The 27,346-nt window shown below is 38.5% G+C and overlaps 5 protein-coding genes across 8 annotated transcripts in view; 1 reads left to right on the top strand and 4 right to left on the bottom strand.

The window, feature by feature from the left end:
- Positions 1–3,518, bottom strand: part of inppl1a (inositol polyphosphate phosphatase-like 1a) — a 34,120-nt gene extending 30,602 nt beyond the window's left edge. The window contains exons 1-2 of one of the 4 annotated variants that reach the window (XM_024277068.2): positions 3,284–3,518; positions 2,975–3,210 (exon numbers count right to left, since the gene is read on the bottom strand). In XM_024277068.2, the coding sequence (XP_024132836.1) occupies positions 2,975–3,156 (182 nt within the window). In that variant the 5' untranslated portion in view covers positions 3,157–3,210; positions 3,284–3,518. Of the gene's footprint in view, positions 1–2,974 lie in introns of all 4 variants that reach the window. The other 3 variants (XM_024277067.2, XM_024277070.2, XM_024277066.2) reach the window with 3 other exon arrangements.
- A 6,105-nt stretch (positions 3,519–9,623) lies between these two features.
- folr (folate receptor) lies at positions 9,624–12,615 on the bottom strand. Its single transcript, XM_024277899.2, has 5 exons — positions 12,358–12,615; positions 10,653–10,783; positions 10,367–10,555; positions 10,101–10,236; positions 9,624–9,964 (listed from the first exon to the last, which is right to left on the bottom strand). The coding sequence occupies exons 2-5, from the start codon at positions 10,779–10,781 to the stop codon at positions 9,690–9,692; spliced, it is 729 nt and encodes a 242-aa protein (XP_024133667.1). The 5' UTR covers positions 10,782–10,783; positions 12,358–12,615; the 3' UTR covers positions 9,624–9,689.
- A 1,471-nt stretch (positions 12,616–14,086) lies between these two features.
- On the top strand, positions 14,087–16,934 carry anapc15 (anaphase promoting complex subunit 15). The gene is made up of 4 exons (XM_024277900.2): positions 14,087–14,477; positions 14,551–14,610; positions 14,685–14,825; positions 16,276–16,934. Exons 1-4 carry the CDS (start codon positions 14,358–14,360, stop codon positions 16,321–16,323), a joined length of 369 nt encoding a protein of 122 aa, XP_024133668.1. The 5' UTR covers positions 14,087–14,357; the 3' UTR covers positions 16,324–16,934.
- A 706-nt stretch (positions 16,935–17,640) lies between these two features.
- Positions 17,641–19,680, bottom strand: tomt (transmembrane O-methyltransferase). The gene is made up of 4 exons (XM_024277918.2): positions 19,349–19,680; positions 19,053–19,249; positions 18,866–18,988; positions 17,641–17,939 (listed from the first exon to the last, which is right to left on the bottom strand). The coding sequence occupies exons 1-4, from the start codon at positions 19,674–19,676 to the stop codon at positions 17,742–17,744; spliced, it is 846 nt and encodes a 281-aa protein (XP_024133686.2). The 5' UTR covers positions 19,677–19,680; the 3' UTR covers positions 17,641–17,741.
- A 2,075-nt stretch (positions 19,681–21,755) lies between these two features.
- On the bottom strand, positions 21,756–24,918 carry sfrp2l (secreted frizzled-related protein 2 like). Its single transcript, XM_024276434.2, has 3 exons — positions 24,293–24,918; positions 22,602–22,682; positions 21,756–22,498 (listed from the first exon to the last, which is right to left on the bottom strand). Exons 1-3 carry the CDS (start codon positions 24,801–24,803, stop codon positions 22,080–22,082), a joined length of 1,011 nt encoding a protein of 336 aa, XP_024132202.1. The 5' UTR covers positions 24,804–24,918; the 3' UTR covers positions 21,756–22,079.
- Positions 24,919–27,346: the final 2,428 nt, after the last annotated feature.

Below are 27,346 nucleotides of genomic sequence, written 5' to 3'. Positions count from 1 at the left end.
CACATGCAAATTTGCGATTAATCGCGAGTTAACTCAGGACAAAATGCGATTAATCGCGATTAAAAATTTTAATCGCCTGACAGCTCTAGTGTAAACATACAGTTTGATTTTAAAGCAGTAATTGTGCCATCCCTAATGTTTACTTTATAACCCCTCAGGATGTTTTAGAGGAAAGTCTTAGGTTATAATGTTAATAATATCACAGAGCATCTTAGGAACATGAGTGGGTCTGAACCTGGTTTGTAAACTCAGTTTACAGTGTGGAGTTTAAGCTGACACTTAAAAAAAAAATGCATCTTCTATGATCTGCTGCTCATCACTGAATGACTCCCACATGTGCACTCCATGTGCCGACAGCTCAGCTGAACCCTAACTCACTGTTTTCAATGTTTATTCAGAACCGAAGAACATATTTCTTATCAAGAGTCATTTGGTGGTTTCAAAATAATGTTTATTTAGGTTAAAAAGGAGGCTCTTTTATTAACACACTTGATGTGGTTGATGCCAATCATTCCCTTTTCCCTCTTAGTGAAATCTGTATCTGTGAGCAATGTTTAGTGTGTCCCCCTTTCTACCTTTAAAGGTACACTAGTGTAAAATGTTTGTGCCAATTCTAAATGAATACATCACAAAAAATGAAAAACTAAACAAATAAATGAGTGTTAAATATTTAAAATATGAATCTACAACACAAAGGTAAAGTTTCTATAACTGCTTTTGATATACAGTACACCAATCTCAGTCTAAAATAAATGTCGTCCTTCAACAAAAAGCAGTAAATGATCACACAAGTGATGTAGATTTGAGTGATGGTTTTACCCTTCTCTCCCTGACAAACATTTGAAAAGATCCAGAATTGAACAGTATGAAGTTTCCACAAAGCCAAACATAAAAAGATGCACGGCTGAAGTACACAATCAACCATACTGTGCTAAGATGTCATTTTTATACGTCTATGAATCTAAGTACAGGAGACAAGCGGTGCAAGCGGTGTTGGCCTTTCAAGGCTAACATCCTTTTCCCTTGGTTTATGTAACGCCTTTTTAAATACTGTCAGTTCCAAACATTTACTGTATATGAGAACTGGACAGAGTGACTCCTCCCTCCTGGCAATCCAAACAGGAAGTTCTTGCTGGTTCCAAGAAGCCAAAATCCCATAGAGTTCCATAGAGAAAAACAGAGCCCTTACTCAGTCATTATATTTGTCAGAATAACCATTCTTGCTCTAATACATTTTTAAATGTGTTCTTGATCATCTTTTTTTTTGTAGTTCAAGTTATTCAAGTTATAAACTGACTAATCAGATTCCTCAATAAAAGTAGGTGGAGCCTGGTGGCATCCAACATTCAAAAATGTCATCTTAGTTGTCAGGCACCTGAGTGTGTAAAATATGATTGACAGATTTTATGTAGCCCGCTTTCAAGTAGTAGGGGTATGGACTCCCAACAAGCACACTCCTGATTGGCCAGAGCAGTTGCCATAGAAACGTTGACTCAGACAACTCCGACCAATCACTGAATTACTGAAGACGTCTGGCTCAGACATGCCAGCATCCATACCACAAAAAAATGGCAACTGAATTGACTTCATTTCATTGGAAGAACTGTAAGGCAGTCACTTAGTCCAGTTCTCATTTACAGTCAATGCTTCCAACAAATGCTCTGATGATGGCCTCTGAAGGTTACTGTGCACACCATCTCTGCTTTTTTAATTTTCTTTAGTCTAAAGAACAAATAACTAAAACTAAGCAAAAGGAAAAAATAAAAACAACCAAAACAAGAACGAAAAGTTGCAGTTGGATGGGGGGGGGGTAAAAATATTATAAAAAGGACTTCTTTCATTTCTATAAGTAAAAAAAAAAGTTGCCAGCTGTTATTTTAATCTTTCAAAAATAAATCTGGACAAAAAAATCTTAAACATCATTGACACATCTCTAAAAGTAATGAAGAAGATATATATTTCTGGTCATTTTTCTTTGTGAATATAAAAGAAACAAAGAAAGAAAAAGTAATTGCATTGTTCATAAATGTATTTTTGAGATTCTTGCTCTAGCTTTTGTGTTGACCCACCCCAATGACAGCTTGGTTTTTGGTGTTTTTAACATGTACTTGTTGCATTTTTCTGATAAAGGAGGAAAAATATTAGGAATATTTGACTTCAAATTGCATTTCTGAATATTTCTTTATTGTGGATCAGGAGCAGAGAAACGTAGTTTTAAAACGATTATTTTTAGGACAGAAAATAATTCTGGTCAGCCACAAGCTTCCTGCTCTGCTCCATTCTGATGAATCCACTTGTAGATGAATAGATCCATGTAGTCTTTGCTTTTCTTATCTGAACTGGCATCTGGCTCCAAACCGTAAACTATGGGGAGAGAGTGTAAACAGAAAGCTCTCAGCAACTAAAAGCAGAGGGGAGGGGGGTATCAACAGCCCCGCCCATAACTCCTGCTGCTCTGAAGAAACTATGCCATAGAAAACGACACAGGCTTTATTATTTTGACTGCATAATCAGAATTAAAAATATATAAAAGATTTTACAAAAGATGATTGGACTGGGTCTTTAAAGACATAACTTTTCTTTTTTTGCTCATTGAGGTTGAGTATATTCCCTGTATTCTAATATTTAGAATAAAGTTGCTGAGGTTCATTAACTCTATGACAAACTAAACTAGGAAACTTGGCCATTCCAATAAGCAACTTTAGATAGGTTTTGTGCACAAATTAGTTAGTCTGAGCCAACATGAGGGGTTGTTTTTATTTGTCTCTGCAGCCAAGCCCTCAGGCTGAATGCAAATGTGTTTGGAAGAGTGTTGCTGCAGGGATCACCGCGAAGTGAGAGCCATGCAGCGGCTTGAAGGCAGTTCCTCTCTCCCACTCACTTCCCTCTGGGCCAATAAACAGTTTAATCCGGGGCCGATCACGTCCGCGCCGAACACTCGCGTTCAAACAGTTCAGAATCAGAAGTTACTCACAGCACACACAGCGCGTAAGCCCCGCTGACGCTCTCGCTGTCCCGCACCAGAAAGCTGCCGTCCCTCCCGGCTCGCGCGAGCAGCTCCTCGGCCGCGGCTCGACTTAGGTCCCGGTGATACCACATTGGAGGAGCGGGCCCCAACGGAGAAACCCCTCCGCTACTGCCACCTCCCCCGGCCATGGCCACAGCCCCTCAAACCGGGTTCAACTCAAGCTGCTTCCCGTCTTTACCCCCCTTCAGAAAAAAAAAAACTCCAAGCTTTCCTCCGGACAAGAAAAAGTACTCCGGGGGGAGAAAAGTTACCGACGCTGTCTTCTTTGGCCCAAACAGCAGGCGGAGCGGAGCCGAACACCGCTCTAGAAGTTCATGTTTAGTCCGAGAAACGCTGCTTCCCTCGGTTCCTGGACGGCGCACCACCACCCTGCTCTTTCGCTTCCCAGTCCCACGGAAACCAGGGTATGTAAATCCACACCGGAGAGCCCACATCCACGTCGGGGGCGAGCAGAAGAACAGCCAGGAGGGCACTTCCGGTGGAGAATCTTCAAAATAAAACATCACACATAACAATTTCCGTTAAACGATTTATTTTAGAGACCAGAGTGTGTTTCCTTTCTGGTGTAGTATATTTAACTTGATTAACACAAATAACAAATAAAACACATAAAACATTGGAAAAAATGTCCTCGGATAATAAATAAAGCACCAAACCAATTCTGCTTGCAGCTGCTGCAACAATCACATGTTTCTCGTCCCTTAAATCCCTACCTGGATGTTCATCCATGCAAATAGCACTCAATTATATGTTTTCCTTTTCGTTTATACGTGTGAATATATCTACTGCAAGACTACTAAGGCAGGATTTTATAAAGAAGACAATTTTATACACAAAGGAAAGTGTTTACGTTTTCCTCCTTGCAAAAAGGACAAGGACATTGACTAATATGGCCTGAAAATTGGCCTTAAAAACTCATTGGATGCATTATGAACTATGCAGAATATTGACCTTTCATTTACTATTATAACCGAGAACACTAATTTTGACAATTAATATATATTATTGATAATTTATGCTATAATCTTTTCTGATCGTAGTCATAAAGCACTCCATTTTGATACTGAATCTGTGATATGTAATAACAATTTTGATAACAACAATGAATATTGTTATAATCTTTTCAATGAAAATGCACTCCATTTTGGTACCTGACCTGTAATATGTCTAATAATTTCTGAAATTAAATTATAAATTTTGCAATCAAAAAGCATGTCATGTTGGTTAACATTGATACTTATGGATTTAATAGGTGATCTGCACTTGGACTGGTAAATAAAGTATATATTTATTTACTATAGTAACTATTTAAAAACAACAAAATAAAATAGGTAAATAAATGTTAATAGCAGCGAGAGTAACTAATTTTCTTCAAGCATTTAATTGCTTTTTTTTTAACAAACTTTACATCTAATAGATTACATCTATGTGTACAAATATGTCTGTTTATGATTAAGGGTATTTATGGTATGTGGATGTAAATATAAATAGATATGTATCTTCTTTTTCTTTTTCTGATCAAGTTACGACTGATCATCCAAATTTGAAACATTTATGTATACATCCATATTTCTTTAGTTTTTCTTCTCCAGTATTTTTTGCTTCTATTTGATTGTTTGGGATAAACCAATTTCAAATCCAAAGGAATGGTGGATTTTAAATCATGAGCTACTCAGAAAAGTTAAAATTTTATGTAGAAGGAAGCCTCTTACCACATTGTTCCTATAATATGATAAGATTTAAATACTAGTAAGTGCTCAGAATGATAAAAATTGTCACTAATGTCCATATCTCAGTGGATCTAAACGGAAAAACAATGATTTTTGTATTTTCTGGTGTTAAATTTGACCAGAGTTCTGATAAAAAAAATGTAATTGTACATAATAATCCAATAACTAAAAGCCCATAATTAGACCGTCGTTCTTTGTTTACAAATTCTAGATTAATTTGAAATGCTGTTAAAACAGGATTTTATGCAACATTGTAGCCTAATGTAGTTTTTGCAAACCCCTTTTGGCCAAATTCAACTAACTTTCTATTTATACAGATGAAAATGTAAAGTCGGTTGTGTTCTGCACTGTGAAATCCATCATTATTTCCAGTTTTCCTGTGTTATTCACCAAGAACCCACAGCCCCTCCAGAAGCTGCAGCCATTTATCAGCAAACCTGCGATGGGGTTATGCAATCCCATTCTTCTCCAGACCACACACATTCACACATAAAGAGGTACTGCCAGCTTAGCAACCAGGCTGCCAGATCACAGGAAACTCGCTGCCCGGTGTTTAAACATTTCTCATTTCTCTGATTCAGCCTTTTCCTCTGCCCACAGAGTCTGGCTGCTGACATGTGGTGTGAATATGCACGCATACAAAGAATAAGACAGAGAAGTAGGGAGACAGTGGGGGAGTCAGACAGGGTGGTGTGTTGCAATTGACCTCAGAGAAGCTTAGTATTTATAGCAACAGGGTCTGCAGTCATGTAAGTGCTATTTTTGGATGTGGCATCATCCCTCCCCGTGTTTGAGTTTACTATTAAACACATAGATATCCGACAAATGTGAGCATAAGAAAACATCAGAGACTTGTGTGACGACAAGTCTGAAAACCTCTGCAGATGATTCTGCATAATGTTCCATAGAGTGCACACTATCACGGTGTCATCTAATTCAGTTTTCTCAGTCCCCTACAACAGTGTTAATAAGCTTTAATCTGCAGCTGCTGCAAGTTTGTTTTTACATTGGCACATTTTACATCAACAGGATCCTGCAGGGACCAAAAATTCAAAATCATCTTTTTAGGTTGTCGTTTTATATTTTCTCCCCTTTCCTCTTGCTGGTGTCAACTAGCAACCTGATCATAACATGGTGTTTTTTAACACATTCCTGTGGAATTTTTCTGATGATGGAGGACAGATATAAAGAAAATTAAGCTTAAAATTCAATTTCTGACTATTTATTTTAATTCAAATTGTTGTAAATCAGGAGCAGACTAAAAAGGCTCCCAGATCCGAGTGTCCAGGGAGGGGAATTGGGGCAGGGTTGCTCCACACCAACTGTCTCGCCCACAACTCAGAGGTGAATTTCTAAAAAAACTCCTGCCGCCCTGCAGAAACTATGTTCTAGAAAACGGCACAGGTTTTTTTGTTTTTTCTAAAAAGGGCACAATCATAACTAAAAGACCACTGGGAACACTACAAATAGATTAAAAGATTATTGGAGAGGCTCATTGAAGAATTATACATTGTTATTCATTTTTGACAAACAATTCAAGGTTCAAGTTTCTGAAAATGTTTACCTTCACATCTTCTGCCACCATGAAAATGTATTTTTTCAGTCCCACTTGGCTCTATTATACCCTCGTTTCCACTGAATGGTACGATCTTGTTTAGAATGATCCAGGCAATTCAGGTGAGCGTTTCCACTCAAAGTTGGACCGTCACGGCGCATGTGGAGTGTAGACCAGTTGTGCAGCTTTGCATCATAATTGTGTGAGTGCGACTACAGCAAAAGCTAATGTATCAACAACAATTGAGGTCATCCAGAAGTTAATTTTTTTCTGGATTTTGTTTAAAGAACTTCATGTAGTTTGAGACAAGACTTTGTAAAACAATATTTTAAGAGAAAAGTTTTTGTCATGGTTCTGTCAAAACGAATATCAAATATGTTGATATGCTTAAGGAAAGTTTCAGGAAAGATTTGTGTCCTTGAATGACATAGTGTCAAATTGTCCGTGAATAACAAAACTTATGTTTAATGAAGAACTGGATTAACATGAGATGTAAGTGGATGTTGTGGTCAGAGCTGCTGCAAGATGAGGGATTTATTGTGCTGACTCAGTGCCTTTAAAACATAATATTCTTTCAATAATTAAACGTGATCCTTTCATTTTGCTTTTTGTGTTGGTTTTACGGTCAGACGTTTTCAAAAGTATTTCATTTTGGAGCATAGCTATAAAGTTAATTGAATAGCATGTGCTGTGTTGCATTTTTACCCCAAAAAGCAGAAATAATCTCACTTTAGGTCACATTTAGCTGTGAGTTTACATCTATGTATATTACTTTCCATTCATCCTTTTTTCAAGCCTGTGGAAAAACTGATCTGAATAACATTCCATAACATTGAGCTGCCTTAAAGATATCAACATCTTTATATTCATGCAATAGGACGTTAAAAACTTGTTTATAGTTACGGTTAGTCAATGTTGATCTACTGGTGCAGCAAAAAATATTTTTTACAGGCCACATCTTAGTTATTGGGGCCAAAAACTTCTAAAAGAAAAACATTTTCAATGTGGCGTCAGTTAGAGTATCAAAAGAGGATTTTCCCAGCAAGTCATTCCTAGTTCATCATTCAACAGCTATAGACACAAGACATTGCTTAATGGACAAGCAGCACCACCTGGCCATAGCACCTTCAGGTTGGTAGTATAGATGAACTTGATTATTCTCCCAGTGTCATCAGCAGATTTGCATTAAGACACAAAACTATTGGTAGAGTTCATGACAGACCCAAGAGTGGAACTCAACAGACCACAACCATGACCAGTATATGTGGACCAATGGACTCAAGATATGGTTTAGCAAAGGTCACACAGCTGCAGATGTGAGGGGATATAGGGCTTCCAGACAATCCATTCACAATAGACTTGAATGCCAGATGACTGTTGCAGGTGACTCTACTGACACCAAGATACTACTGTGAATGTTTGTGGTGGATACAAGACCATGTGACCCGGACAATGCAGCAGTGGTCTGTTCACTGATGAGTGTCAGGTCACCTTGCACAGAAATGATGGTCACCGGTATTTCTGGAGATCGCAGGGTTCACTTTGGTGGAGGAGATGTAACAATCTGGGTAGTTATGACCAAGCAACAAATTAAAAACTATGAGGGTTGCTGGTTCAAATAACCTACAAGTTCATGTTGGCAGTCTGTCAGAGATCAAGGCACATTTGTAAGCTACTTACGTTACTTTTAATAGATAATAAATAATTTTAGGCATTCTGCTGCATGTATGCTATATGTAAATGATTGAAATAAAAAAAAATCAGATTTATCGTAAGTTGATCCTCTGTGGTCCAATTTAGAATTAATATAAAATCAATCACAGCTCATTTAAGTGGGGGAATGAAATGTAATATAAAACTCAAAGATAATTTGGGGTTTTCTCTGCCTTTTTTCCCTTTTATGTCACTCTAAAAAAGCACACAGACTCTCAGGGGACTGGAGCCCCATAATTACTGGGCTCTTAATCACAGTAACCACTAACAGGCCCAGAATGCTGGTGCGACACTGCGATCCCTCTGAGAGCCCACAGCAGAGGAGCCTTTTCCCTCCCTGCAGATCTGGGGTCAGCATTACAGTTTCCCCACAGGTCTTTGAGGGTGCCAGGGGGTCATTAAGCCGATCTGCACACTGCACTTAAGAGAAAAGCCATCCCAGAGCAGAGCATTATCGTGAAGTGTGGCACATCTCTTCATGAGCATTAGAGAGGCACGTTTTTTTTATTTCTGTCTCACGACCTACACATCTGCTTTTTACTTCACAAGACTTTCCAATTTGTTTAAGATTTTAGCTTTTCATATTTTTGGGGTTGAAAAAAACTGTAATCTAATGTAGCGTTTTCAACCAGTGAGAGATGGTCAGGTTTATTGTGGGAAATGTTTTAATTTCACCTAAATGGTTAAAAAAAACATTTGCCAGGAAAGCAGCTGTTTTCATCCAAACAGGTTTCACACTGAGAAGGTGAGAAATACCTTTTTTTTCAATTGTGCCAATTCTTTGTCCTTTAAAATGAAAAAGGACAGAGCTGCTTTAAGGGATTTGGTCCACGTAAATTAATACATTTGGTAAATCTCCTATGTAGATATCAAAAGTAGTTTACCGTATTTTCTGGAGTATAAGTCGCAGTATTTTTTTTCAGAATTTAGCCAAAGGTGCGACTTATATTCAAAAGTGACTTTTTTTTAAAACATAAATAGGCTCACATATTTTTTTATGTTTTCACTAACCAGTTGCCCCTTAGTGGTTGTGATAACCACCAGAGTGCTAGAAAAAGAAGTGTCATCCAAAGCAAACATGGAGGCGAATCTGATTCTTTTCCTCTTAAACATTTTTTTCTTATGTGCATTGAAACATTAATAGCCTTGTATTTGTGTTTTGTGCCCTCAGACTAATGTGGAACAGAAAGTCACCAAACTGGGTTACAGAGAGAGTGTCTCTCCAATTTACCCACGTCAAAAGAGGCAGTAGACGTGAATTTGATGTGTGTCAAAACAGAATAAATAAATGCGAGTTTGATGTGTGAATCACGTTACGGTCGGCTTTGAGGGTTAATTCTGAATCGTCAGACTTTTCTCCCAAAAGTTTGACTTATACTCTAGAGTGATTTTCTTCTTCTTCATTAGACATTTGTTGCTCCTGCGACTTGTACTCCGGAAAATACAATATTTAGCAGTTGTTGGGAGATTTTCAGATTTAGAAATGTCATCTACAAATGACAAATTAGCATAGCTGGTAGTCCGGAGGTTATGGTAATATCTTTTTTATTTTAATAAGTTGCCACATTTGGATATTTTCAAAAAATTAAGAGCCAGAAAAAGCTTTCCAAACCACTTTATTTGTTTTGCTCAAGGTGATACAGGAGAGGCCAGATAACATTTTTTAGTAGTTCATTCCAGACAAAGCCGTGAGAGTCAGAAAGAGCAGCGTCGTTGGGGAAAATCTCTGGCTCTCCTTGGAGTTGTTCAGATAATACTCTGCCACCTTTTTGTTGGGATTCGCTCCAGTGAACCAGAGCTGCATGCAGCGGCCGGAGGATTTGGTGTAAGTGGTGTAAACGTATGAATTGGACCAGATTTGTTCACACATGGATTGAGGTGTCGGAAACATGTCCGTCCATTTACTGCATTTGCTGCCTTCAGGGCACTTGTTTGTACCTGGGAGAGAAAAAAGGGCATTATGAAGGTCATTAGAAAGATGAAATCTCTAAATATCCTATTTTTTGAGACCAAAATGAGTTTGTGGTGTAAATGATCTCACATCTAAGTGGTTTGTGTTACTGATCTGTTCTACCTGAGCTCCAGTCCCATCCCTTGTGCCAATTCGTCTTGCAGGTCAACTCGTTCTTGCAGTCTGACCACCAGCTTTCGCAATCTTCCTTACAGAGAGGTACATCTATGATACGCTCCTTGCGCCAACTCTCATCTGCCTGCAAACATGCACACAACAGATTGAGTTCCTCTTACAGTTTCAGTAGGCTACTATGATCTGTGACGCCATCTAGTGCTCCAACCACACACACACAACAGGGCTCAAAGGGCAAAAAGGGCTGTACAAACTTCTTGTATCCACGGCCCTAGATGTGGCGAACACTCGTAGAAGCACGTGTCCTGAACAAAATGTTTTTTGCACGCCTCGCTCATCACGCCACAATGATTCCAGTTGAAGTTGTAGAGGTAGGAGTTGTCATTGTGGGCTTCTTCACTGGTGTTTGCAGTGCAGCATGCGTTTTCACGCCACGGAGAACACTGGAAGGAGGAAAAGCAGGATCAAAACTCTTTGACAGCCTCACCCCAACAAGCTTTTTAACATATCTGAGTAAGGGGATGTTTAGTGTTTTTGCACCTGACTGTACAGTTGTCCTTCGGGACCAGGCTCTACTTTGTTATGTTTTCCATCCATGCACATGTTGAGTTTGTCCAAAGACAGGACATTGCTGGAGAGGGTGAGCAGCAAAGCCAGGACCAGCTTCATGGCTGTGGAGAAGAGTGGTATCAATCGTTCTTTCTATCTTCAACAAAGCATAGAAGGAATTGATTGATCGATTGGTTTATTTCAAGCTGTTTTTTTTTTTGCAAAAATAAATATTTTTGCACTTACGCATGCAGTAGACACACATGACACATTTAATCTATTAAATGTAATGGTTTTCAAATACAGTTTGATTAATTGCTTGAAGGGAGTTTAAAGCTGCAAACTTTTATAATCTCACCCCATTAAGTTTTACATCAAGTCCCACTCCAATAATGCAGTTTTTAATCAAATATTTAAAATTGTCGTTTTCTAGGACATAGTTTCTGCAGAGCGGCAGTAGTTCATCTTTCTTCTCTTGTCATTCTGTTCTATTCTATTCTATGGCAGAGATCTATTGTATAACAGGAAAAGTTTCAGTCTGAAGCTTTGGAAAGTTCTTTTTTTTCTCTAATGTGTCAACATTCAGCATGTCAAGCATGCTGGGTATTTGGGCTGTTGCATATTTAATCAGAATTCAGGCTCATGCTCCAACAAAAACTTTGAACATTTTATCTGATTAAAATTAGGACAGTTTGCAACTGTAAAAAATACAAGTCTTTTTGTTTGTGAATATTAAAAAAAGTAATGTATAGAATAAAAATACTCATTTACTAGATATGTGGTATCAGTATAACTTCAACATCTGAAACTATTCAAATTATTTACTGTAACCTTTTGAGAAAAGCAATAGTAAAACATTAAATACAAGGTCCTCTTTAGAAGTTATCTTTCATATTTCTATCATAAAACTGAGACAGAGATAAGCTAAAAGTAACAGTAACGACAAATATTTGACACATTCAGCTCAAATGAGTTTTGTCTGGAAAAAAAATGTGACCTTGAAACCCTTACCCAGCAATGTTCTTGTGTTAGCATGGGCTGTAAAGTGTGTCATATCAGCACTTAATACTGAGAAGTCAATGACAGTGAATGAAACGCAGTGTCCTGTGAAGCTTTGAGCTTTATCCCGAGCTCTGCTCTGAGAATGATTTGGACTATGTCCTCATTATGAAGGAAAAAAACTATGTTGACGTGCAGATTTAGTTTTATATGTAGTTGGAGTTTTCGTAGAACTTTTTCTCTTTATTTCATGATAAATAGTGAATATAATTACTATCTCTATGTATGTGTTCTACAATATGATGTTTAAGAAAATTTGAGTCAAATGTCTAAGGAAATCAAAGTTCAGTGACTATTTTAAAACAGTTAAAAATGTGTTTAAAATATCTGATATTAAAGAAGCTGGAAAATGAATAAAGAATCATCTAGAAATTAGACATTTTACAAAAGGATCTGGTCTGACATGTTCACATGTCATCTATAGAAGCTATTAGTTTAAATATGTAAAAAAAATGACTGATCTTAAAATAATTTGTCAGGTAGTTTTGTTTTAGATTATTGTAGTGTGCTTTCAAAATTAAAATACTACTTTTGTTTTTTGCTGAAAAGAATAGAAATTTAGCCTAAAATCATGACAGAATGAACCTGTTTTAAAGGTAAATCGTTCAATTCAGTTTGAAAATAAGTATTGCTTTACCTTATGAGATTCTGCAAAGACTTTGTCTTGACGATCTTCTTAATCGGGATCTCCAGTCAACCTCTCACACGCTTCTCCAGACCAAACAGGAATTACGCTGCACACATCTTTGTGTGATCCCTCGAGTGAGTGTGACTGACAGTAATGCCCCTCCTCAACGTCTAAAATCTGAAAACTTGCAACTTTTTCACCATAAAGTCTGCAGAAAGTCCTACACGTGAGAAAAAAGGAGATTGTTCACGAGAGTGTGTGATAGATTTTATTGCGTTTTCTTATACAGATGAGCTTATCTCAAGGTCTGTTTCCCTCCCACTGACACACACACATGGGCGTGCACATACACACACACATGCACAAAGAGCTCATGAAATGTCAGTGTGACCAATAGAAAGCAAAAATGTGGGAGTTCAGACATGCTTCCGCTGCAATTGTTTCCTTTGTTTTTTATTCACCTGCTAAACTAAGAATGTGAATGTATTTGGGCTTGATAAGGACCTTCTGCAAAGCCACCGCTCTTTTTGGAACCATCACAACAATAGATGGTTCAAGGGTTAAAGGACAAGAACTTTTTAGAAGGAGAAAAAGAAAGGAAAAAAAGGGAAACATCACAGGCAGGGGCTGCACAGTGGTGCAGTGCTTAGCATTCTGGCCTCACGGCGAGACGTTTCTGGTTTAAATCCCAACTGTGTCCTTTCTGTGTGGAGTTTGCATGTTCTCTTCATGAATGTGTGGGGATTCAGTAGGTTTTGAAGATCAATAGATTTTTTGGACCATCTTATATATTTTTTGTGAGTAGGTAGATACTTTGTGTCAGTAGGGACCAGGCAGCCTTATCCCGACTATTTTAAGTTATGAATAGGGTTAAAAAAAAAACTGTTTCTAAGATCCACAAATATTTAAAACCACAATTAAATTAATGTCTTACATCTTTTTTTTTTTTTTTAAGAAATTACCCCCCAAAAGACAGGGCGGATTAACTTATTCTTATTTTTAAAGATAATTTAAGGATCAATTTGCTTGAGCCTAAAGTTTAGGTGCACTCTGTTATTAGATTTAGAAAAATGTCAAAATGAATGAAGAAACAAAAAGAAAAAAGCAAGCAAGAAATAAAACCAAATCACCAGGAAAAAAACCAAAATATGTAGCTGTTCATTCAGATGGAATCAAACAAAAAAGAGTCTGCATGGACTGTGATTTTAAGTCTCCTTTACATCGGCATTTCCTTGTGCAGCATGAAATTGTCAAATTTGACTACATAGCGGGACCTTGTTTTTTTAATGTTTTTGCTTTTAGTAAGTTCAAAACCTAATTATTTGTCTGATGACATCCTAGTTTGATATAATTTTTTATTCATTTTTTTTCCACTGAATACGTTTTAAGTAAACAATGAAAGTAAACATGATTGGACTGAGATTTGGGGGTGAAAAAGATGATTAGTCTATCAATTCGATGAAATTACATATATTACTTTAACCCGTCCGTTTTAGTCAAGAGCATGTTTAATTATATATGTTGTAACAGAAGGTTACAGGTAAATCTAAACTTAAATAAATCATTAGCTGTTGTTTGTAAAATGGTTTGTAACATTATATAAAATACATTAAAAAATAAAAACTATAAAAAATCATTAATATAATGTTCCAGTTAATATCAACAAATGTTCATCTAAAGTTTACACCTATCTATTGTTGTTCATCTTAATTTTGAAATTCACCTCACTATTTTTTCTTCTCTTTATTTTTAAAGCGGAACCTTTTTTCAGACACGAGGGGACATTTTACTTGCGAACACCAGCAGCTTCCGGTTGTATTTATTTTGAATTTTCGACGCCAAAGTGAAACAAGGAGACTTTCAGGCTATCAACTTTTTATTACACCTTTCTGTGTGTAGAGTGAGGAAAGCGTCAGACCTGTGATCCACTCGAAAGGTTCTGCGTTTTATCGTTTTTTACTGTAAACTCTCGTCGGCTTCGTGGATGTTGTTGGTCCCGAGCGGCAGCCATGTCCACACTGTTCCCCTCCTTGCTGCCCCGCATCACCGAGTCTCTATGGTTTAACCTGGACCGGCCGTGCGTGGACGAAGCGGAGCTGCAGCAGCAGGAGCAGCAGCATCAAACATGGGTGACTGGATCTGACCCTTTCCCGCCTTCTCTGCTGTGTCATTCTACAGTTTGTAAGATCTGCTGTTTTATAGTTACAGAGCATCGCTGAAAAAGACAACAACCTGATGCCCATCGGAAAACCCATTTTCGAGGTAAGGGCGTGATAGTTTGGAGCTGCTGGACGCGTGAGGTTCTTTCAGTCATGTGGTCTGCATGTCTGATCCAGGCAGGGTATGAGGAGGAGGAAGAGGAGGACGACGAGGATGAGGAAGACAGCGAGGAAGACTCTGAAGATGAAGAGGACATGCAGGACATGGACGAGATGAATGATTACAATGAGTCTCCAGATGATGGGGAGATCAATGAGGTGACCTCGTGTATTCTTTTTATGGGAGGTCAGGTGTCTTTATATAGATGGCTAAAGGTGACAAATTGAGGTAAATAAATACAACATTAATCAAAGTAATGAAAGCCTTGTATGGCCCCTCAGGTGCTACCTGCCCTCGCTGCCCCCCAATTACCCTTTTTTTTTTACCCGTCTTTACAGGCTTAGCAGCCGCTACATCCCACTGGCTCTCCAATTCTGCTCTTGAAAGCAGAGCACCTGACATAATAATGAGAGGGTACTTTTTCTTAAATGGTGGCTTTTCTGTTGGTTTTATTCCCATAGCAACCATTTTATTTTTGGGTTGCCTGGGGGTGACAAACAGCTCTATGCCATTCTTTAAAGAATCAATAAAAGTACATTTTTGGATTTCCTTGGCAACACATTTTTTTTGTTAAACAAGATAACATTCTTATGTTTATGGCATAATTTGTTCAGTTTGATCCAACACTTCATGTATTACATTTTTACCATATTCCAATTAAAAATGTGTTTAAAAAAAAGTAAAGAAAAAACATGGTGACATTACAGTGGATGGAACTGTTAAAAAATGAATGTGGCCAAAATCTCTTATAAGGCTTGGTGGAAAAAAATAAAATCCACCAACAAAAACATGTCAATGATATCCAAAGTAAGATTTTAAAAGATCATGGGATGGTTGTGGCAAAGTGTGCAATTTGGAAATGTTCCTATTTTTGCACGGTATTTGGAAAACATAACTTTTGTTTGAGCAATCTTCACAAAATTTTGCACACAAGCAGCCAGAAACAAGTCTAGAACCACTAAACAACATTTCTCTGACCTTTGGCCTCTGGAAGAGACCACCATCTTTCAGTTTAAACTCCTCCTAGGGATTTCATTGTATGTCTTCATAACTCATTATTGGGAAGCTACTTGTTAAAAAAATACAATTTTTTTTGTTATTAAGAGTAGATTTTGAATGGCCTTAGTGCGGCAAGCTCACAAAAGTGTTGTTTGAACTTTTTCCCTGGAGTATTGCGAAGATTGTAGTTTTTTGTATTTCCTTTTCATGATATTTTAAATTTTTATTAATTGTTTTTAACTTATAAGGTTGACAGTTTTAACATCTGTCCAGGGACAACAGATGAAAAACAGTGTAACAGCCACTGAGGGCGAGTAGAAAAGGGGTTCACAGGGCTTGGTAGCATCTGTGGGATTTACAACCTCACTCGCGGCTATATTTCAAATAGAATAAATTCAATTTTAAATAATTAATGACACATTTATGTATTTAACTAATGATGTATTCATTTATTTCAATTTGTCTCCTTTGGCCCTCCATGTCTTTAATACTGGTGGTGAAAAAGTGTGCTTGCTTAGCTTTAAAACTTCATCTCTGCTTTTGTTGGCTCGTTTTTTCAAACCAAACACAGATAAACTCCTTTTTCATCAGACTTTGTTTCTTGGGCAGGTGGACATGGAAGGACCAGACCAAGACCAAGACCAGTGGATGATATAAAGAATGAACAGTTTTTCAGTTTCATCCGAGGCATCTGCCTTTTCTCCTTTTTTTTAAAGAAAAAGTAGAGAGTCTGATTTCTAACAGAATAAAAGCATTACTTTTATTCCATCTGGGTCATATATGTCTTATTTGGAGCTGCAGACCCCAGAAGCTCTTGATGTCTGGACCCGCCATTACCCTCTCAGAGACCTATAAACACACTGATGTGCTTTTGTAACTGTCATAGCTAAGTGACAGCTGCACGCTGTGGTTCAGTGATCCTTTATTTAAACTTTGACCTGGTCGTATCTTCAGTCATGTGCCTTCACCGCTGAGAAACCAGAAACACTGCTGTGGTCAGCACAATAATGCATCACTTATGAGGAAAACAAATGAATATATAAAGTTTTTTTAGTTGTTTTATTGCAGTCTTGTGAACTTTTATTGCACTCTTTCAGTGGTGTCTTCATCAAGTTACAATATTCTCTCTTCAAACTTTTAAAATGAGTTTAGTTTAGTTACAGTGAAACTTGTTAAATGATACACCAGAACACACAGAACCCATGTGAAATTCCTCCTGTATAGTTTATTTATAATAAACATTGTTATAATAAAACCATTTTGATCTAGTCATGTTTCCTTTTGTTTTTGTTTAAATAAGAAAATGAAAAAATAAAATTGAAGAATATAATGTTTGATTTTAATTTTCAGTTCCAGCTTTCCAGGTTGGACGTACACAATGTTTATATGGTTATATAAGTACAATTATAGGTTGTTTATTTTTTACAAGTCCAAAACCACATCACTCTCTTCACTAGTAGTCTATTGTTATCCTTAGCAATACTGGATGTATATTTTAGATTTTGTGTTTTCCATTTAAAATTTATTTTTATTTCTCATTCTGACTTTTATATGTTTGTTTAAACACACTGAGAGCATTATATCTTCATTGTACAAGCAATGACAAAGAAAATTCTAGTTATGAGTGTTATAATTTCTTAAAATAAAATGGATTAAAATAATCCATCTAATAATAACTCATTAAAATTTTCCTCAAATAATGTTTTAAATTCTAGGTTTATCTTAGGATGACGAACAGACAAAATCAAAACCATAATTTGAATATGAAAGGATTTTTCCTAATATTTGATCATTGACATGTAATTTAATGTTGAAATTTTGTTATTTATGAATTCATATAAAATGCTAATGATAAAAAATATCACAGAAATTGATTCATATAAAGTACTTTTGTAAGGTTTTTTAATAAAAAAAAATAAGTAGGTTAAAAAAGCTGTCACTAAAATTAAAAAATGTAAGCCAATTACTATTTTTGTGAAAAAGTTTTCATTAAAATGCCACAATTCTACTCAAACTTAGCTTGAATATTAGACAAAATGTTTGCATTTTGGGGGGTTTTATAAATATGAGTTGGTTTACTTAATTCCCTGAAACACCAGCTCTGCCATCCCGTCCCGGATGCCTTTGCTGTATTCCAGTGTTGCTCGGTGGATCTTCCACTCGTACAGACCACTCTTCCGAATGTATCTGAGGAACTTTGGAGCCCCAGGAAACAGCACATTGTCTGCCAGAATCACAGATCCTTTACCCAGCAAGCCGCATTCCTCAAGCATCTGTAGAAGGAAGTGACAGAGGAGATCAAATTCTTTAATTAATCATGCTTAGATGTCAGAAATTTTGATAGGTAGAAAGTTTAATGATGGTCAGAGAGGTTCATTGTTAGAATAATCTTAAAGCACAGATTTGTATCTTCTACTACACAACAGTGCCCAGTTGCTTATCACAGACATTTTTTATAGTATTTTATAACATTTTTTGGATTCTACACCAATCTTGTCATGCTTCAGTTGATTTTGTTGCATATTTAATTCAAGAAAATCTGCTGCATCTAATTTGACACAGAATGTACAGTATTTCATTTTGAACGGAACTTGTATTTGCTGTTGTCAATGAGAAAACAATTATATATAAAAAATATAACATTGTTTTAATTCAATAATTGTAATATTTGAAAGCTATGTTTTATAAATTAATGAATTATCTGCCATAAAACCATAAATTAATTGTGCCTTTTCTAAACAGGTAGTTGGGACTTAGCGGCTCTTCCTGGGTTTTGGTCAATGAGAAACGGACCTAAATGTCTCTTTTAGTGTTGAAGGTTGCAGACCCCTGGACTAGAGTGTGGTGTAGGGGCCCCGTATGACAGCATCAATTGCATGTCATTAATAAGTGCACTGTAACATCCATTAGCTTTACGAATACTTCACGATATGGTTACCACATCAAAGACAATGATACATTTCATTTTCAATTCGACTCTTAAGGTGGTCCAACGAGACTCAAGGGAACTGCAAGACACAGCTACGCTCCCCTTAAGATGTAACCGCTCCTCTCTACGACCCTCAATGGCCTAGACAACCCAAAAACCTATAGCTCCCATGTGAGTCAATGCCCCATTTTGGTGCATGAGATTAAGGCATGGTGCGAAAGTTGTAATCAATCTATTTGATTAACAGATCCTCTAGTCATGTCTTCACACCTGCAGGTCAGGAAGGTAGCATTTCTTCCAGTGGTCCATGAAGACGAAATCAACCCTCTCCAAATTGTAGTCAGACCGCAGTCGAGGGATGACCTCATCTGATGGATTCACGATGAGCTCCACCTGAAAAGACATGAGAGTTAGGCGTCCAGGTGGACAGGGTTGTGAACACTCTCTTTTGTCTCACCGTGTCATCGTCAAACCCTGCCAGGCGGATGATTTTTTCAGCTATCGCAGCATTCGTCTGATCCATCTCAATGCTGTAGAGCCTGCCCCCCAGAGGCAGAGCCCGGGCGATCCGAATGGTGCTGTAGCCGCAGTGAGCTCCCAGCTCCAGAACCGTGAGAGGGCTCTGCTCCATGAGCATCCGATCCAGGATTTTCCCTGACGAACCCATCAGAGAACATTCCTTCATGAATAACTGCATTCAGGAATACATACTTTTTGTTTATTAACACCTAAAATTCCAAACATCCTCCCCACCTTTTTTAGGCCCAATGTTACTGATGTACTCCACTTTACTGCACCAGTAATCAAACGAGTCCAGGATGCTGTCAGGGTCCCCGGGGGTGGAATGAGTGAGGACATACTGATAGGCTCGCTCCTCCCGGCTTAATCCCGTGATGCAGTCCTTCCATATTCTGACCAGAACCGCCCGGTAGAACAGCACAAAGTAGTAGCGGTACCTGATTATGAGAGTCAGCAGAAGAGGCAGGAAGGCCAAGGCAATGGCACCTGACACCATCCTAGCAAAGGGGGACGAATGCACAAGCAGCAAGGATGAGACCAGAGTCTCCATGAAAAAATCCATCCATCCACCCGTCCATCTGTCTTCTCTCACTTATCTGGGACCAGGTCATGGGGGCAGCAGTCTAAATAAAGATGTCAGACTTCCCTCTTCCTAGCCACTTCCTCCAACTCTTCTGGGCGTTCCAGAGCCAGTTTAAAGGCATTCTTTCTCCAGCCTGTCCTGGGTCCTTCCCTGGGCCTCCGCCCAGTGGGACATGCCCAGAACATCCCCAGGGAGGCATCCAGGGAGCATCAAGACCAGATGCCCGAGCCACCTCAACTGACTCCTCGTGACATGGAGGAGCAGCAGCTCTACTCTGAGCTCTCTCCGGGTAACCAAGCTTCTCACCCTATCTCTAAGGGATCGCCTTAGTTTGACTATTTGTTAAAGTTGCTATGATTTTTATTATCTTAAGGATGTGGGGAAAAAGACATATGTAAGTATAAATGGCTGTGTGTATCTAAGACAAAGTTTTAGTTTTGAAAGTTGTTTTTTTAGTTATTAAAATTCACAACAGATATGTCTGATTTTGTAGGAAATAAGGAATAAGAAGTACCAGGAACCTATTACATTTAAGAATAATAATTCTAAATTATGTTGCTTTGCAAAATGAAATATCATAAAACACAACTTTGTTGACTTTCTAAAAAGAACATTTACACTGTTCACTCTTTTAGATGAACACTTCCAAATGTGAGTGTTTGAATTTGGAGATCCAAAGTCACAGGTAGTTGATATGATAAAAGAAAATACCAAACTATCTGTACTTGTCAAAAAACAGCAAAACATTTTCTAAAATGAAATAAAACCTACAAAATTGATCTGCATGTGATATAAAGACTGTTCAACACAGGCTGCAGGTGGATTTTAAGGATCCTGTTGTCTCCATGCATGTTTATCAGGTAATTGAGCTCCACAGGTTCTTTGTTTTCACCTGGACAGGTGCTGTCGTTTCAGAGGGATTCTCATATACTCTTAAAACTCTGAAAAAACTCACCTTTTCTGTAGAGCAGAGTAGAGGAGTCGATGATGACCACTAAAAAGTGAGACTTTGACCAGCAAAGGTGCAGAAATACAAAGAGACGGGTGTCTGTCTGTGTACTGAAGAAGGTGAGAGACTGCGGTTTGAATAATTTATACACCTCATGCATGACAGTATAGATCTCGAGTTCAGTAAAAAGACACCACTAAACTAAAGGCCTCATTTATATATATATTTTTTAAATTTTAATGACTTGTGATTGTCAAATTGTTACATATTTCAAAAAAGACAAGATTAGGTAAAAAGAAGACACAGGGTTACAGACGGAGGGAGAAGGAAACTGATATGTCAAGCAGACGTGTGCATTTCTATGGAGTCCAATTTCTGTCTTTATCGAAACACACAAAAAAATGACAAAAAATACATTTCTGATCAACTTAACCAAAAAAATATGTCAGCCTTGTAAGCATAGATGAGTAAACTTACAGATAAAAAAAAATAACCTAAAAAGACAACAAAACCAAATTTAGTATAACTAAATATAGAAAGCAATGAAAAAGAAGAATAAAAACAAATTAATTAAAAATCCACTGTGATTAAACTTGTGTTTTTTGTGTTCTTGTAGCATTTTTATGATGGAGGACATATAAAGATAATTATACTTAAAATTACGTTTCGGAGTATGTCTTTATTCAAATCTTAGCGAATCAGGACCAGACAAAAATTGTAGAAGAAGGTAGAACTAAAACCTCTGTGATCCACTCCACTCTGTAATGGTGAGGGAAAGGGGGCGGGGTTAAGCTGCACACTTGGGCTGCACTCCGCCCTCAACATAGAGGTAAGTTTCGAATAAACTCTTGTCGCTTTGCAGAAACTATGCTCTAGAAAGCAACACAACGTTTTGGATTCTGACTAAAAATGACTTAATCGTATTTAAAAGACTGCTGGGAACTCTCTGAAAGTAGATCATAAGATGATCAGAGTGGATCTTCAAAGATCTGACTATCCTGCACTGGATGTTTAGAAATGTGAATATTTTTCTTCTCATTTCAGCAAACTATTCCATTCTGAAATGTTAAAAATAATAAACAAAAACGTAAAAAAAACATAACAGAAGAGACAGGCTGTAGGTTTTTATGCAAATATTTATGAAAACACGTTTACAATAAGTACACAAAGAAATACTTTCAGTTTTGCCTGTGTCTTCAAAATACATCGTCCTGCCCCAGTTTAAAGGATGTAAAATACTCGCTTTTCCTTTCTTTACATTTACAGATGTGCTCCAAATCATGTTAACATGTTATCTTTTTTTTTTCCTAGTCATACTGTTTGGTCCATAGTGTATGTGACTTGTCTGCAATATTTGGGACCTGCTAAACGTCCTAAATGGACACTTTGTGCTGTGAGTTAATAAAACTTCAGCAGCACAAATGCTAATGACTTTAAACTTCTGGACAAGGTTTTTTGATGAGCGCTCTGATGAACTTCCTGAGTTCTCTGTCCCCTCTGGTCCACCTCACCAGTCGAGTCAGCACCAGTCTTCCCTCCTCAGCCTGAGCCAAGGTTAAGAACCACCCACCAGGGGTTGCTTTCTCCACTTTCCCTCCATCTTTGATTTCCTTCCTATCCATCTGCCCCTCAGCCGACTCTGCATCTTCTTTGACCCTTCCAGCGTCCAGTCCGGGGCAGATACAGCTGCCGCCCTCTTGCAGCCACAGAGCGCCATAGATCATTGCACTTCCAAATTCCTGAACCCTCTCTGCGCCTCCGCCTGCCCACCGGAGGATGCGGCTGCGGGCATGGGGCACCAGCTGGCGGTCCCGTCCCACTGTAGACACGCTGTCCAGACGGATCTTCAAGGCTAGGACAGAAAATGTAAACAATCCTCTCACTCAACAGTCATTATTAAACACTTTTTTCCATTTACTTGACCTTCAAAAACCAACACCAGTTTCTGTTCTTACCGTACGGACTGTGGCAGAAGTTTTCTTGGATGTCACCTTCTCCCTCTGCAGCCAGACTGCACACATCGCAAATGATGCTCCCTATAGAAGGAGAAAAGGAGCTTTGTTCAAAGGTGATAGAGAGCATTCAGACGTTTCTTAAGCTCCGACATGGAAATTTCACAAAAAAAACATCACGCCGGATAATTGATAGAAGAGATAATATATAAATAAAATAGGAGATAATTCCTGTTGACGTTCTATTAAATTTAATGACTTTATTAGAACTCGTAATATGTTTGCAGACGCAAACAACATTCAATTAACTCATTTATACTTTCATAATGTATTTTAATAATGTTATTTTTAAACAATTTTTTCTTTTTACTCTTTTCTGCTGTAAAGTGGCATTGAGTAATAAATAAAATGTAATATTATTGTGATTATTATTTACATTTCTTTAAGTGAAACTGTTGTGATAATTGATTTCCAGATAAGTAAAACAATAAATCCAATAAAATGTTGATAATCTTTTTCACTCATATTTTTTTTCACTTCGTTTTGCTGTTGAATTTACAAGAAAATTCCACATGGAATCAATAAAACCTGTGTAAATGTAAGCACAGGAGATATTCAAATTATTTATGAAATTAATTTGCTTTCAAACGAATTATTTACATGTTTAGCAGCCAATGAATTCATTAAACTGACAGTCTTGGGTTTAAAATTAGTCAAATGCTCTACTCACAATAAGTTTGGGATATTGTGAAAAACTCAGTGGATGTTGTAAACAGAGTTTGTATCACTTCACAGATTTCAGGATAGTGAGTCAGTTGTATTATGGTGACAGATAAGCCACAATATTATATTGGTCTCACTGTGAAGAGTCTTTTGGCTTATTGGTGCTTAAGATTCTACGAGAAAAACTTTATCAGCGTAGCATCAATTTCAACATTCTTTGGAGGGAAAAAAAGCTGATTTTTCCAGTAAGTCATCCATCTGCTTGACCGCTTCTTCCCTTTCGGGGTCGCGGGGGTGCCGGAGCCTATCCCGGCTGCTGATGGGCGAAGGCAGGGTACACCCTGGACAGGTCACCAGTCTGTCACAGGGCCTCAATCACACACACATTCACACCTAGGGGCAATTTAGAGTCATCAATTAACCTACGAAGCAAGTTTTTAGACGGTGGGAGGAAGCCGGAGTCCCCGGTGAAAACCCACGCTCGGGGAGAACATGCAAACTCCACACAGAAAGGTCCCAGCCGGGAGTCGAACTGGGGACATCTTGCTGTGAGGCAAGAGCGCTAACCACTGTGCCACCGTGCAGCCCCCAGTAAGTCATGATTAGTATGATTAGTAATATTAAAGGGAACTTTGATACCTATTTCATGCAAGTTTAGACCAAACAGGAAATGCTCTATTTTTGTTGCACCTGTAAAGGGAAGTTGTGTGTGTGTGGAGGACTGTAAGCGTGTAAACGGAGAGCTCTCAGCAATGGTGAGGGAAAGAGGGGGCGGGGTTGCTCCCTTAACTCAGAGATACATTTCTAAAGAGCTATTGTTTTTTTTTTCCCTAAAAACAACATATATAACGACATAAATAATAACATCCCTAATTTGTTTTATTCTTTTCTAGGGTTTTTTTCCCTCAAAGTTTGCTCTTTTAAAAGCGGGTTCATCCTAGTTTGGAAACGTTTTTGGAAAGTTCACAGACCCTTGAGCTCCTCCTCGTGCCGGACCTCCTCTTCAGTCCGCCCCTCGCGCGCCTCGGTTGCCGGGATGCAGAGCTCGGTTCCCCGGGGGAACCGGGAGCAGTTGAACATCTCTGGCCAGGGGAAGCCAAAGGCGCTCATGACGGGCACGCATCCGTCCCGCACGGCCTCGCACAGGCTCCTGCAGGGGCTGACGGGGCTGCTGAGCTCCGGCAGGCAGACGGGCGCGAACAGGGAGCAGAGGAACTTCTTGGTGTCCCCGTGGCACAGCTTGGAGACGAGGGGCAGCCAGGCCGCGGACTGCTGCTGTGCCTCTCGCAGGCTGTCGTGACCGAGCAGGTTGGGGATCCACATGCGTCGGTAGCCGATGCCGTGACACAACGACAGGGTGCTCGGGATGGGTTTGCACACGGAGCGGAGGGATGGCTGTCCGAGCGGGGCCAGAGCCACGCTGCCGCCGGCGTGAGGAGCCGCAAGCGGCAGAGCCAGCAGGCTGAGCAGGAAAACAAACATAGTCCTCCGCTTCCAGGTCCCAGCTGCTGCTTCCCCTGAAGGGAGGAGAGGAGGAGGTGATGAGGAGACAGGCGCCTCCTTCAGCCCACCTCTGCAGCACGGAGCCAAAAGCACTTCCTTTTAAGTCCCCTTCCGATCATTTTTTGATGTATGTTCAAAGCGTTCCCAGTGAACTTCAATTGTGATTTTGTTTTAAGAAAAAAAAAAATCAGTCAGACAACAGTAGCTCTTTAGAAATTTCTCTCTGAGTTAAGGGAGCAACCCCGCCCCCTCTTTCCCTCACCATCGCTGAGAGCTCTCCGTTTACACGCTTACAGTCCTCTACACCCACAACTTCACTTTACGGGCTCTGCAAAAATAGTAATCAATATTGGAGCTATCCAGCCGTACAGTTTAGGGCCAGATGTCAGCTCAGACTGCTGTCACATATCCTAAAATGCCTAAAAAGTTTTTTTGGTGTTTTTTTTTAGCAAATTTGGCAGGTCACCGCGTGGTGGCATACATAATGTAATTTTTACACTCTGTGAGGTGGCTACATTAAAGAAAAAGTTTAAATTTGACTGGTGACTGGACAACTTTTCTCTAGAAGTTGACCTCCCGGACATATTTTGAGGTGTGGCAGTGGCAGCCGGGTGACTTAATAATTGGGCGACAGCTGGGCGGCCACGTGGTGCTGGGAGTTGGATCGCCGGCCGGCAGCAGCTCTGTACATGTTTCCAGACAGTGTTCGTCCATAGTGTTACTGGCTACCAGCTGCTTGTTAGCCAAGGGTCTATATAAAGTGGACGATTCTGTAGGCCTGATGGCAGCCGTCTACATTCAGGACCATGCCAATGATTTTCAAAAAGATCATGAAATCTTGAAGATTCTGGGGACACCTCCCCATTGAGCAGTTGCAATTCTATTTATGACTGTAGCATCAGACGAGGAAAACCAAGACAATCGTGGATTTAGTCATCTATAACGGTATATTTCCACATTTTCTGATCCAAGGAACACTTTTTCCTTCTTAAAAATCACAAGGTACACCATCAACCGAAAATGTATAAGAAATGGGTGACACATTACAATAAGAGTTCCTTTGTTAATATTAATTAATGCATAATGAAGTATTAATTTAAAGGAAACTGTTGACCAATTATATCACCTGATTCTGATTTCAGTCAGGACACTGAAATCAGCATTTGATTTTTATTTATTAGATTATTGAAATCGTCTTCACACAAAAAAGGCAGAACTCACTAAGGATTTAATCTCCCTATAATTAGGTTTAAAACTTGTTTTTGGCTCTCAGTTTTGTTTTGTTTTTTATAGGATTGTGTATCACAAAAAACATAAAAAATTCTGAAAATAATCTTTTAATTTGCCATTTGGTGAATAATAATGAAGAGTAACCTTTCAGTTGGCTCATACTAATCCTGGTGTAAAGTAATAAAACGATAAATGGTAAATAATTCTTAAATTTAGTGCACCTATAACTATAATAAATTGCACTACAGAAAAAATAGACTATAGTGGGGAAAAAGACGATTAACAACAACATTTTTAAAAAGAATCAGAGCTAGAATGATTATTCTGACAAATAGAACGACTGAGTAATAGCTGATTATTTCTCTATAGTATAACTCTATGGGATTTTGGCTTCTTGGAGCCAGCAGGAACTTCCTGTTTAGAACGCCAGAGGGTCATATACTGTCCGTGGTTATGACATGCGGTTTGGTTTTAAATCAAGAATCCACACTACTCAGACTTTGGTCTTACAATGTGAAAAAAAGCAGTAGATCTGGCATGTTTCAATGCATTTCAGCATTATGCAATCATACAGATTGATAGAAAAGGTGTATGAAGAGTTATAAGAAAAGGTAGTCATAGGTATGACGTGCTTCAAATGCAGTGTGACTGCTGAGTGTAATAAAAGCTATGTGTCTCTATCATTACCCCTCGCTTAGGGTCCTTTAGTGCTGCTGTTTTCTGTCTGCTAGGCGTGTCAGAGACCCTTTCATCTTCTCCAGAGAGATTAGACCTGCGCGTACAAGTCGCAGCCTGCTTCTCTCTTATACTGTCTTACTTCTGCTGTCAGGAATGTTTTTCAGGAAGAGAGCTTCCTGACTTTTTAAAAGTTTCTTTTCGCAACAGTTTTTATATTTTACATTACTGAGAGCTCTCTGTTTTCTTGCTCTTCCTCTAGCTTACAGCCCTTCACACCAAAACCTATAGTGCAACAAAAATGGTGAACAAAATTGGAGCTACCCAGCTGTACAGTTTTGAGTCAGATGACAGCTCAGACCAGGAAAACAAGGACGTACATGGATCTATTCGTTTACAAATCAATGCAGTAGAATGGAGCGAAGCAAGGAGCTTTTATGTGCTTCTCACCACATCAATTTGAATAAAGCAATATTCAGAATTTAACCTACAAATATATCTATATTTATATTAGGGCTGTTAATGTTGATGGGTTAACGCATGCAATTAATAAAACATAATTAATCTGTTCATATTTAGTCATATCGCTCAGGCGTCCTGCCCTGCAGCTGTGAGAT

The sequence above is a fragment of the Oryzias melastigma genome, linkage group LG13, assembly GCF_002922805.2.
Source record: "Oryzias melastigma strain HK-1 linkage group LG13, ASM292280v2, whole genome shotgun sequence".
Classification (NCBI taxonomy): domain Eukaryota; kingdom Metazoa; phylum Chordata; class Actinopteri; order Beloniformes; family Adrianichthyidae; genus Oryzias; species Oryzias melastigma.
Note: the sequence above shows the minus strand (reverse complement) of the source record. Positions and strands in the feature narration are given on the sequence as shown.

Excerpts from the sequence above, each read along its gene's own strand:
- folr (XM_024277899.2), bottom strand. The coding sequence starts at position 10,781 with ATGAAGCTGGTCCTGGCTTTGCTGCTCACCCTCTCCAGCAATGTCCTG. Across the intron at positions 10,556-10,652 it reads AAGGACAACTGTACAGTCAG|TGTTCTCCGTGGCGTGAAAA; the intron begins GTGCAAAAACAC and ends TCCTCCTTCCAG. Across the intron at positions 9,965-10,100 it reads GGGATGGGACTGGAGCTCAG|GTACAAACAAGTGCCCTGAA; the intron begins GTAGAACAGATC and ends TTTCTCTCCCAG.
- anapc15 (XM_024277900.2), top strand. The coding sequence starts at position 14,358 with ATGTCCACACTGTTCCCCTCCTTGCTGCCCCGCATCACCGAGTCTCTA. Across the intron at positions 14,611-14,684 it reads TCGGAAAACCCATTTTCGAG|GCAGGGTATGAGGAGGAGGA; the intron begins GTAAGGGCGTGA and ends TGTCTGATCCAG. Across the intron at positions 14,826-16,275 it reads ATGATGGGGAGATCAATGAG|GTGGACATGGAAGGACCAGA; the intron begins GTGACCTCGTGT and ends TTTCTTGGGCAG.
- tomt (XM_024277918.2), bottom strand. The coding sequence starts at position 19,676 with ATGGATTTTTTCATGGAGACTCTGGTCTCATCCTTGCTGCTTGTGCAT. Across the intron at positions 18,989-19,052 it reads CAGGGTTTGACGATGACACG|GTGGAGCTCATCGTGAATCC; the intron begins GTGAGACAAAAG and ends ATGTCTTTTCAG. Across the intron at positions 17,940-18,865 it reads GCTACCTTCCTGACCTGCAG|ATGCTTGAGGAATGCGGCTT; the intron begins GTGTGAAGACAT and ends TTCCTTCTACAG.
- sfrp2l (XM_024276434.2), bottom strand. The coding sequence starts at position 24,803 with ATGTTTGTTTTCCTGCTCAGCCTGCTGGCTCTGCCGCTTGCGGCTCCT. Across the intron at positions 22,683-24,292 it reads GCACGAGGAGGAGCTCAAGG|GGAGCATCATTTGCGATGTG; the intron begins GTCTGTGAACTT and ends CTCCTTCTATAG. Across the intron at positions 22,499-22,601 it reads CTTCTGCCACAGTCCGTACG|CCTTGAAGATCCGTCTGGAC; the intron begins GTAAGAACAGAA and ends TTTCTGTCCTAG.